At 51.6% G+C, this 11,067-nt stretch overlaps 4 protein-coding genes across 4 annotated transcripts; 1 reads left to right on the forward strand and 3 right to left on the reverse strand.

The window, feature by feature from the left end:
- Nucleotides 1-245: 245 nt before the first annotated feature.
- On the reverse strand, nt 246-2,200 carry SKY1 (serine/threonine protein kinase, CMGC; the record flags this gene model as incomplete). Its single annotated transcript, XM_064876579.1, has 3 exons — nt 246-683; nt 730-1,930; nt 2,013-2,200. The coding sequence occupies 3 exons, from the start codon at nt 2,198-2,200 to the stop codon at nt 246-248; spliced, it is 1,827 nt and encodes a 608-aa protein (XP_064727886.1).
- Nucleotides 2,201-3,835: 1,635 nt separating this feature from the next.
- Nucleotides 3,836-4,882, forward strand: PMZ80_008179 (uncharacterized protein; the record flags this gene model as incomplete). Its single annotated transcript, XM_064876580.1, has 1 exon — nt 3,836-4,882. The coding sequence occupies one exon, from the start codon at nt 3,836-3,838 to the stop codon at nt 4,880-4,882; it is 1,047 nt and encodes a 348-aa protein (XP_064727887.1).
- Nucleotides 4,883-5,213: 331 nt separating this feature from the next.
- Nucleotides 5,214-6,194, reverse strand: PMZ80_008180 (uncharacterized protein; the record flags this gene model as incomplete). The annotated part of the gene is made up of 2 exons (XM_064876581.1): nt 5,214-5,977; nt 6,182-6,194. 2 exons carry the CDS (start codon nt 6,192-6,194, stop codon nt 5,214-5,216), a joined length of 777 nt encoding a protein of 258 aa, XP_064727888.1.
- A 1,018-nt stretch (nt 6,195-7,212) lies between these two features.
- On the reverse strand, nt 7,213-10,873 carry PMZ80_008181 (uncharacterized protein; the record flags this gene model as incomplete). Its single annotated transcript, XM_064876582.1, has 4 exons — nt 7,213-9,268; nt 9,324-10,373; nt 10,425-10,712; nt 10,764-10,873. 4 exons carry the CDS (start codon nt 10,871-10,873, stop codon nt 7,213-7,215), a joined length of 3,504 nt encoding a protein of 1,167 aa, XP_064727889.1.
- Nucleotides 10,874-11,067: the final 194 nt, after the last annotated feature.

Consider the following 11,067-nt stretch of genomic DNA (forward strand, 5'->3'; position numbering starts at 1 on the left):
CTGTCTGGAACTGCCATCAAATTTCGCCTGCAATCTACGTTTCAACAATCTTGTAGGGAGATAGCCACCTTCTGAAACTCCAAATCATGCTCAAAACTTGTTGGCTCGAAGAGACCAATGTTAAGCAGGTAGCCCGCCACATAGAGGTCGACGTCTTCAACTGAACGATGCCGTTGGTGGGGCGGATCAGCGTAACGTGCAGAGCCCGTCTTTTCTGACATCAAAGGGCTGAAATGCCATGGACCCTATCGCTTCTTGACTTCTGTAGCCCATCCTTCTATTCCTTCGCCTTTCGAGCCAACGGGTATGTTGAGGGTAATGTTCTCCATGCCTTTCGTGCCTTTCATAAATTCGTGATTGCTCATACCGCCAGCATTAGCACGCCCTTCTGGTAAGAGGTCGAGCATCGGAATGAGGAAACCGGCTATCCGTGTGGCTTCTTCTGGCGAAAAGTGGTACTTCTCCTTCAAAACGTCTGGAAGAGCCCAGTGACGCAATCTATGAATGTTCCGGAGCTCACCCTTGCGGTTGAATATCTCTTGAGACCACTTTCCTGACAGACATAATGATTTTGGGAAAGGACCGAGTAATTCGATGATTTGAGCAATATGGTCGTCGTCCTTACCGTACTTCGTGCCGGACTGTGGGTCAAAGAGGTAGTCTCCTGTGATCAGCTCAAAGGTCTATACATATTAGCATGAAGAATGTATACGGAGTTTCCGAGCTTACCATCGCCGCCATAGACCATACATCCGTGCTGGCACCCCACTTGGAGCCCAAGATAACTTCAGGTGACCTGTATTGCCTCGTTTGGATGTCGTTCGTGAAATGATGACCAACCCAGCAAGCATTGCCCAGATCGGCAATCTTGACTGAAATCAGTTCTCCTATCGCATTATCTTCCAGAGCCGCCTGGGCGACTTTCTCGGCTTCCGATTGCTTCTGACTCGAAGAATCAAGTTTGACACCTGCAAGGTCTTGTTCGATGGGTTCTGTGGTTTTCTCTCGCGTCTTCTGTTCTTCGTCTTCTTTCTGCTCCTGGTTGGCCTTCGATTTCTTTTGAAGCTGTTCGAGCATCGAAAGGCCTTCTCCTGCTGGCTTAGGCGGTGTTGAGCTTTCATTGACAACCTGGTTGAGGCTGCTTGGAATGTGTGGCATCTTGTCTATGTTGGTGAAACTTGCGTTGAGAGGACTAGGTAGAGGTTGGCTTCCGGTGATCAACGTCCTACGTCGTCTTCGGCCATTTCTGTTGTCTTCCTTCGGCTTGTCGTCCTCGTCCTTGACGAATGTCTTCACAATCTGTTCCACATCTCCGATCTCAATCAGGACATTCTCTGGTTTCAGATCTGTGTGTATTATGCCGCATTCGCGGTGCAGATAATCCAGTCCAAGGAGCACTTGTTTTGTGATCTGCTTGACCAAAGGCATTGGGATACCTCTATGGTTCCACCTCTTGATCAGCCCTAACAAATTCTCTCCTAATACTTCGAAGACCATACACACATGGACGCCGTTCGGTCCTTTGTGTTCGAACGAGTCCAGCAAACTGACGACGTATCTTCGACCTGGGTGATTCGGGTTTGCTTGCACGACTTTGTTCAATAGTTTGATCTCGTCAATAGCGGTCTCTGTGTAGTGTGCAGCAGATCTAACAACTTTCAAGGCGACATGTCTGCCAGTTGCGGTATCTCTTGAGAGCCAGACGGTGGAGAAGTGGCCCCATCCCAGCTTCCGTACCACGACGTACTTTCCATTATTGTATGTCTCGCCAACATGTACGGGATGATAACCACCCTTACAGTAATCTTCCGAATCTTCTTCGTCGGCGGTGGTTTCTGCGGGATCTTCTTCTGAGGATTCGGATACGGGAGATCTGCTAAGTGGTGAGCTTTTGGCCATGAGGTTCTTGCGTGGAAGAGGCGACAGCATGCTGCAACGGGCAATGGCACGTCAGAGATCGAGACAACATGTATGCGCGCAACGAGTGGACAGTGGGGTGACAGGGGACTTACTCTACTTGAGAGGGGCTACCCTGATTGCTTTGTGAATTCCCATCAGTTGTGATGATTGGTTTGAGGTTGTCCCCCTTCCTGCGCTTCTTCTGACCATTGCTGCTATTTGTGTTTGCAGCCATTGCTGCTGTGGTTGCTACCTTTTGTGCTTGGTTCTTAACGGCTTTTTTGATATCAGAGCCATTCATCATGGCAAGGGTAGCTGCCGACGTCGCGAATGTCTTTTCGCTACCTAGGAAGGGGGATCGTTGTTTTATCTGAGTGGATGAAATTGTGAGGTGAGTCCGACAGCAGTGGTTGGTGTCGTGGTGGTGATGGCGCAGGCGATTGGATAATTCTCGGCCAACTTCCAAGTGACGAGGCGGGTGAGGTGGGACAGTTTGTTGATAATGCTGAGTAGTCAAGGCGCAGACACTACTAGTGCGGCAACAGCTATGACTGTCCTATCTGAAACTGACAGAGTATGAGTTGCGTGAGCACTGGGTGTATACAAGGCAAGAGCGACTGCCGTTGTTGGTGTATGAATGATGTTGATCAGATGCGGTCGAGGACAATCACGATCACGGGTGTGGATGTGGATGGGTGACCGTTCGGCTTGACGCACTCCAAGTGCAAACCAAGTCAAGCGTCGAATTCGACGGCGTGTGAGAGTTTTCAGTGTGTGATTCGTCAGTTCACCCCTCCTAACGATGACCCGAGAACCTCAAACAGCGAGAGTTGTGATATTGTTCGATAGTCTGTCTCTAGTTAGTTGCAGCTCGAGCCCAGGGACTGTTATCAACAAACTTTCAGATACACCAATATTGCGATAAATTTCTGATGCCGTGTATTCACAAATGTCAGCTATATTGTAAACTGGACGCTTGCTTGCAAGGTTGAAAGTTGCTGGTGACGAGCGATTGTATCACTGCGGCGTGTCAATTTCGGGTTTGGTGGCAGGAGACGCCGAACTTGATCGGATGGAAGGTGGGATGTTTGACGTGTTCGGGATGTGCCTTCCTTGTCTCTTGTCGCTCCAGCACCGACCTTGGAACGCTTCAGATTGTGCTTTCGTACCAAAGAGAACCCTTTGCGAAGTGGACTTCTGCTGTATTCCCTCGAGTGAGTACCACTTGTGTCGAGGATATCGTGAGGGGCTCTTGCTGGGCAGCTTGATAGTTCAACTTCTGTGTTCTGTCATTTCGACCGCAATATCGATAGCCCAAAAAGCTATCGATTGACGGAACAATCAACACATCTCGGACAGCCGTCTACTTGACAGGAAAGAACAAGGATGGAAACTTGCACACGTCGAGTACTTGTATCATTTCCGACCGCAGTCCATCATCTCGAACACTAACTATCTCTCCTTGTTTCCTTGCGCTCTCCAAACTTTCTGCCCATACAATCGGCAGAGACATGCAGAGTGATGACGAGAGTTCCAGCTTGTGCCGCCGCCAAAACATGCCATGGCGTAACCAGGTTCCGGGCGAGGATCTTGCCCGTGTAAAGCTTATGTGATTCGGCTCTTGAACCACGAACCACCTGTACCTGCATGATCAGATAACCGTGGTTCAGCAACTTGAGATGTAGTACCAGCTACAGTACATCCAAAGCTACCAAATGAACGCCTACTCGCTTACACATCTTGAGAAGGTACACAATGAGGCAAGAGCGACTCCTAAAATGCTGACGATGCGTTCGCACCTGCCGACGTGATTTCTTCATTGCGCTTGCCCTATCCGCGGTGAAGCCGTTGCACCTTTTTTCAGCAGCTCAATTCTTTCTGTTTCCTTCTCAAAACAGCAGCTGTTCAAAGACCTACCACACCGCAGACAGCAACAATGCCCCTCCTCACCCTTCCAACCTCACCCTTCCAACCACCTTCCACCCTCTACCTCCTCCTCTTCCACCCCCTCTACACCCTCCTCAACACCCTCCACACCCTCCTCCTCTCCCTCCGCGGCCAACCCTACAAACCACCCCCCTCCCAGCTCCCCATCCCCATAACCTGCATCAGCGACACACACTCCAAATACCCGCGCCTCCCCCCCTCAGGCGAACTCCTAATCCACTCCGGCGACCTAACAAACACCGGCACCCTAAATAGCATCCAACAAACCCTCGACTGGCTAAAATCCCACCAAAAGCCGTGGCCCGGCAGCCGCGACGGCTACCGCTACATTCTCGTCATCGCAGGGAACCACGATTCCTACCTCGACGAGCGCTCTCGCAATCCCCACGACACACGCACCTCACGCGGTAAAAACGGAAGAAAGCTAGACTGGGGCAAGATCATATACCTGCAGCATGGGGAAGTAACACTCACATTCCCCGGGGACCGCAAGCTCAAGATTTACGGCGCGCCGCAAATACCGAAGTGTGGAGGGAAGGAATTCGCGTTTCAGTATGAGAGGGGGGTGGACGCATGGAGTAATACGATACCAGATGATGTGGATGTGCTGGTTACGCATAATCCGCCGAAATGGCATTGTGATATTGCGGCGAATGGCGGGTTGGGATGTGAGTATGAGCTGAAGGAGTGCTGGAGGGTGAAGCCGACGTTACATGTCTTTGGGCATGTGCATGGGGGGTACGGGCGGGAATATGTTTGGTGGGATGAGGGGACGAGGTTGATGGAGGAGGTGAGGAGGTGTGCGGTTATAGCGTATCCGGGGAGGCAGAAGGAGGGTCTTGTTGCATTGTTTGCAGAATTGTTGAACTTGAAACTGTACAGTTTGGGTTTGAGGCTGTTGGTTGCGGATGTGAAGGGTTTGCTGTGGACGAGGTTGTGGAAGGGAGTGAGAAACGGGAGTATTATGGTTAATGCTGCGCTGACATATCAGACTACGGAGAGGTTGGGGAACGCACCGCAGACAATTATGCTGTGAGTGTGGAAATGTGTAGCAGAAACTGAACATATTCGTTTCAAACCTCGATATAAATCCAATGTACAGGAGAAACGCTCACTTTGCGCCTCTCCATCCCAGGCGTGCCCGGGATGATCATGCGCCATCGTAGCTAGCATCCTTGCCAAATTCGTGCTGTACTTTCCGTCCGATCATGTTTCAGCAGGAGCAATATCATATTTGCACAATCCAACAGCTCCCATCGAAACATAATGTTCCTCCTCAGCCTTACCCGACATCATTTCCCCCACGCGTAAGCTGTGTATCCAGAACCTCAACTCGTTATCACAAATCCTTGACCCACCGTCCCAACTCAACTCATGTCCTCCCGAAAGACACTCTTCCGCGTACTAATCGGACTCGTATTCCCCCCATCATCATAGCTCTCCATCTTCCTATGTGAGTGCGGTCTGCCGCCAGCCCCACTCGTATCAATCCCCTCCGGCCTCGGACTCACACTCCTCAAACTCCCCGCCTGATTCGCATCACTAAACGGATCCAGATGCGCACTATCCCTCTCCGCGCTCCGTCCCCTACTCGCCCCGCCACCGCCGTAACTCGTGCTCCCACTCAGATAGTCACCTCCCGCACCATACGGACCCGATTCATTCCTTGAGTGACCCATACCCGCACCAGGCGTAGGCGCAAGACCAAGCTCCGCCTCCTCATTATACCCGCCCGGCCCAGGTCCATATGGATCCTCATCGCGCCCGCCAACACGACTATCCCACGGGTCATCTAGATCCCGTCCACCTCTTCCCCGTCCACCACCACCAGCGAGGTTCTGATACGCGCCCTCCCCACCCGCACCACCACCACCACGTGAGTCTTCATACCCACCCCTCGCCGTCCTCTTGTTCCTCAACTTATCAAATTGGTCTCTAACCCACTCGATGGGTCCCGCAGAGCGAGGCGTAGGGTAATTCGTGGTTGAGGTTGTGGGTTTGCTGAAGGGGAGGTAGGTGTGCCAGTTTTTGAAGTTGAGGGGTTCGTTGTGTTTTCGGCTGTGCTGGAGTTTTAGGCCGAACCAGATTGTCCAGGCGAGGAGGATGAGGAAGAGGATTAGGAAGAACCAGCCTGGGAGATGGGTTAGCATGATTTTGTGGAGGTTGATTGGGGGGTGATTGGGCTAGTCTGCCGACGAGGTTGAGGTCGCTGCTGGCTGGCTGGGGAGAGTGTGGACGCAGGTTGAGCTCAGGGCTATCCTCCATTGTCGCGGAAGAGTATGCTGAGGTGTTACAGCAGATCGCTGTTGTAGGAAGAGAAAGAAGGTTTACTCACCAGCGCCGTTCATGACTGCGGTGTTGCTATCTCAATGCGCTCGATCAGGTCGATGTGAGCACGAGCGATTCTGTCAGCGGTGCCGACGTCGCACCCGTCAGATATGTTCGTTAGGTGTCGTCGGTGATTCTCGGATTCTCCTCAGCAGAAGGAGTTCAAGTCGTGGTTCGTGTTTGCGCAATGCGCAGTGTATCGGATGCTAAGTGCGATGACTTGGACTTGGATTTGGTGGCCTGAAATAGTAACACAAGTTCGAAATCGCGAGGCTTAGGAGGCCTGCTGCGCTGTGCGGCTGGGGGTGGAAGCTATGACATGGTGCGCTGTTTGGCTTAGCCAATAACTAGGTAGCGGGCTTTCGGGATCTGGCGAGCCCCTGCCAAAATTAAAGCGGACACGCAAAGTAATACGGTGAAGCATATATCCCGAATGGTCGCCTAAGACAATTCGAAGTGCCTGGAGCATTAGTGAGCACAAGCCTAAACTATGCCTAAGCTCTAATTGATCAAATAATTTGCGTGTCCGCGTTTTTTTTTGGCAGAGGCTCGCTGGCACGCCTGGGACGCTGCAAAACAGCACTACTAGGCATCGTGGGCAAACGTAGTCATAAACTGAGATCCATTCAGCTCAGTGCATTACTTCTACCAGCTTCAATCATATCGTTCTTTGCCTCTGTAGAATGAGTTGATATCAAGGTCCTCGAGATCGTTGGTCCAAACAAAACGAACCTTACAGTACTCTGGCGGCAGTTGGGCGCATCAAGCCAGCCTTACGGGAACGATCGACTAACAGGTTCCTACACGTGCCCACTGGCCCCCCTCTACACGACATCGTTTCCCAAGGGCAGCTTGCGCGTCGTGGAAGCGCATCGATCGCTTAGTGAGGCCCGCCGGCGAAGCATTGTCGCTAGTCTCGCACGACCGCGGGCTCGATGTTAATGATCGTCAAATGAAGCGCGTAGGCGGAAGAACCGTCGGACTCTTGGCCACACGTACGATCCTTCTCCGTAGTTGCCGTGCCTCAGCGTCCCATACTCATCTCGTTCTTTTTCTCTTTGGCCCACGGCTGGTTTTACCAACGGCACTTGGCTGGGCACCCGCACATGCTGTCGCCGTATTGATTTCTTGTAACCTCCTCTGGTAGTCTTCATCATCGGTCTGGCTTTCTCCGCTATCTTCAACGAGCATGCGGGACTTCCAGACACGCCGAATATTTTTCCTTCTCCAACGCTGCTTATCTGCTTCTCGTGCAGCATCCCGGGATTCTTCCCTTATGGCTTCTAAAGCTTCTGGTCCTTTCAGTGTCTCCTTCACGAGGTCCATGGCCGTGAAGCCCTCGTTGTTTTTGATGTTGTCGTTTGCTCCGTGATGCCTCAACACATCCGAGATCAAGTGGAATTTGTTGTCTCGCCGACCAACTCGCAGAGCCGCATAGTGCAAAGCTGTGCACCCGTCGTCAGGATGCTGGTAGTCCAGGCTTGATCTTTGGCAGAGGGATGTGAGAAACCCTCGCGCGGCCTCATCGCTCATATGAATGATTCCATCTCCAGAACAAGCTCGCATAAGCGCTGTCTCGCCATCTTCGTCCTTTCCATCGAAATCTAGCTCAGGGTAGGTAAGCAAGTGTTCATAGAGATCCATGAAACCGTTGCTACAGGCTATGGGCAACAGCAGGCGCGACGACATTTCGGTGTGTTTGCCATGAGACAGCTGCAGAAGGACACGCTTGACAACGTCAAGTCGGCCAGGATCGGAACCTATAGAAGTTGCAGCAGCGGTAAGAATGAAGCGGACACCTGTATCGTTATCAGCGTTACACTCCGCAAGGAGCATATCGACAATTTCAACACTCCCTACTGACCCTGCTCTGGTGAACAGGGTACTGTTGAACATGTTTCCCGGACTATGCTGAATCTCCAACAGCTTTGCGCACATCGCTGGAGAGCGCTTCTGGATTGCAACATCCAGAATCTCCTCGTAATCCAGCTTGAATGGCATTGAAGCTCCTCTCACATGGGCGACGATCCACACTATGACGTGCTGATGCTCATGACGAACGGCTTGATACAGAGCCTTTTCTAATTGCTCATTCCATACGCCAGGCGGGTGCTGGCTCCACTGGTGAAGCTTCTCCACCAAGGAGAGATTTCCGGAGGCAGAGGCATAGACAATTGGACAGTTTTTGAATGCGTCCTCGCAATCAGCCACGATCTGTCTCTGTTCTGTGGTTGATTGCGGATCTTTGACTTCGATCTCGAGATCCAAGGAACCAGTATCGTCCACCACGTGCCTTGCGCCGAGATCTAGGAGCTCACTGCGATCCAGCCAAGCCAATAGATGCATCCATCTTCCACTGCGTTCTAGCTTCCATTTTGATCCGGCTGGATCACTCAGTGAAGTCGTTGAGGATGTGCTTGACGTCGTCGAGGGCCCAGTCTCATACATGGCCAGCTTGACGATAGTATCATGTTTCACAGCTTGCAACGCTGTCCAAAGAAGTCTCTCGTCATCTTGTTGACTTCTGAGATGATGGAACCAAGACTGGAGGGCATAGGTGAGGAAAGGATAACGTTTTCGTGCGGAAGCTATGAGGCTCTTCTCCGGGCCCACTCCACCAAGCACGTGTTGCACAATACCCTTCATTGAGAGATACAGGGCACAAGCATAGGCCAAGAAGCTGTAGTGCTGTGTGAACCAGGGATCTGAAAGGCCCTCGAAAAAAGTCTGTGTAGTGCTGTGAGCAACACGAAGAGTATCTCCTTCTTCGTCAAGCGTAAGGAGACCGGCGCAAGAGTCAAGAAGATCTTGTACGTCGTCCAAGTCATCGTCATCGATATCGTCCATACCAGTCTCGATGCCAAGCGCATGTCTTACCTCTTCGAGCGTCAATGTCCTCTGGCTGAATACAACACATGCGAGAGCGCGTCCTGCTAGGTCAGATAGAGGAGCGTGCTTGATTCTTTCTAGAGTGTCCCGATATGCTGCTTGTAGGGTATCGTCTGCGTTAGATATGCTGCTGGTAATCCTCTGAACCGTTCTCCGTTTCGTTTGCGCAAGCACCGAGTCCATTTGCAGCTTGGCGAGAAGGAACCTGTGCGTACGCAGTCAGCAAGCTCGAAAACGTCCTCAAACATGGCAGAACCTACATTCCCTGCGCGGATGTGACTATCTTGCTTCGCACCTCCGCACAGAATGCTTCCTGCTTAAACATTTCTTTGTCGGAACGCGCAAGACGCAGAGTAACATAAGCAGCTATATCGCTATCATTTGCTCGAATTGTCAGCCTCGTCAATTGTGGCAACATTGTCAGGTCGTCTTGCGTTGGGCGAGTGGTGAGGAGTATTGAAGTTTTGGATGCGCGCTGCAGCGCTGATAGGGTCTCCAGGACTAAAGTTCGCTCTACCCGGTAGTCGTTGCCAGCCACTGTACATTCGTCGAGGGCATCAAAGATGAGGAAAGAACGCGAACAAGTGTTCAGGATCGCACCCAACGCATGCAGCAGCTCTGCAACGCTCGGCTGCGAATATCTGCCCTTCTTGAGATGCTGCTCGTAAAGATCGTGGACAGGCCGGCCCGCAGCCGGGTTGCTCAGGAAAGCTTGTCGAAGAAGGCAACTTATGATACTCGCAGCCGTTTGCTCATGTCCTCTGCGAAAGCTGTTGTAGAAATACAGAACGGGAACGTTTGCACCGTCTGGGTACATTTTTCGGAGGTCGTCTATGATGATGGACACAAGGCAAGTCTTCCCAGCGCCGGGGATCCCACTGAGCACGAGATTTTGCCCTGAACGCTCTAGCCACCTTCTATACTCGTCACTCTGCAGGAACCAGGTTCCGGTCCCCTGTTGCACACCAACAAATGTGTCGTTATGATGCTTGTGGTAATCGTCGGACGACAACCATTCTGCTAAGTCGTCATCAACCGTGGTATCTGACAGAATGTTGTAGATCTTCTCTCTCAAGCGACTTGTTGGATATGCCGTGACAGCAGAGGAATTGGGTGTTATGAAAGTTGCTTTATCAATCTGGAATTCGTTGTGATATTGGTAGTGGTTACCTAAGAGCGCCGTTGCGTTATCGGCGACCGTCGTGTTTCCGTAGGATTGGCGGTACGATAAGTCGGGCACAAGCAGGGCATGGTCTCCGTTCTCTGCTGCCTGTACGTCCGAAGTGCTGAGATCCGATGAATCAAGAGATCTAATGAATTTCAGTGTGAGAACTCTCTAGCGGACGTCAAATTTGGCATACTGTCCATACTGTGTACTTTGTGCTTGTAGCGTGGTTGTGACCACTCGCAGACGTCCACAAAGGAGATCCGTTTCGAGCGAATTAGACCTTGTTCGCTTTGAATGGCTACGAGTGGCAGGTTCACCTGATTCATACTCCGTGGGCCGCTCTGTGAATGCAACAATATCTTGCAAGACAATTGAACACCGTCTTCGAGCACTGGAGACCTCGTGACTCCCATGATCATTGCTTAGCTCTCTTTCAACTGCCGTCAGAGAGTCTTTTAGAAAGGTGATAAGTCTGTTGACTCTGTAGCATCGTGTCAAAACGTGGTTGCTGTCTGTGATGGAGGACACTCACTCGCGGCTAACCGCGCCGTTCCTGCATCTCGATGAGTCCAGTCGCGCCTTCGCTCTGTTGGCGAGCTGCAACAGTAGAAAGGAATCATCGAAGGCACGACCGCTAGTCATGGCAGCGACGTCCCGCGATTAGCTGCATCGTAAGGCTGACAGCATGTTTTCTCCCAATATCTCAAAGGCTGAGAAGAGTGGGACATTCTCGACTGCTACTCGCTGGGTCCAAGCCGAAACAGAACTCGTACTGCCATGGTCGAGTCAGAACAGCTGAAAAGCTGAAAGCTTGTGGACAGTATGAGCGGCGCTTA

Source organism: Knufia obscura (assembly GCF_036327395.1).
Source record: "Knufia obscura strain CCFEE 5817 isolate CBS 148926 chromosome Unknown scaffold_10, whole genome shotgun sequence".
Classification (NCBI taxonomy): Eukaryota; Fungi; Ascomycota; class Eurotiomycetes; order Chaetothyriales; family Trichomeriaceae; genus Knufia; species Knufia obscura.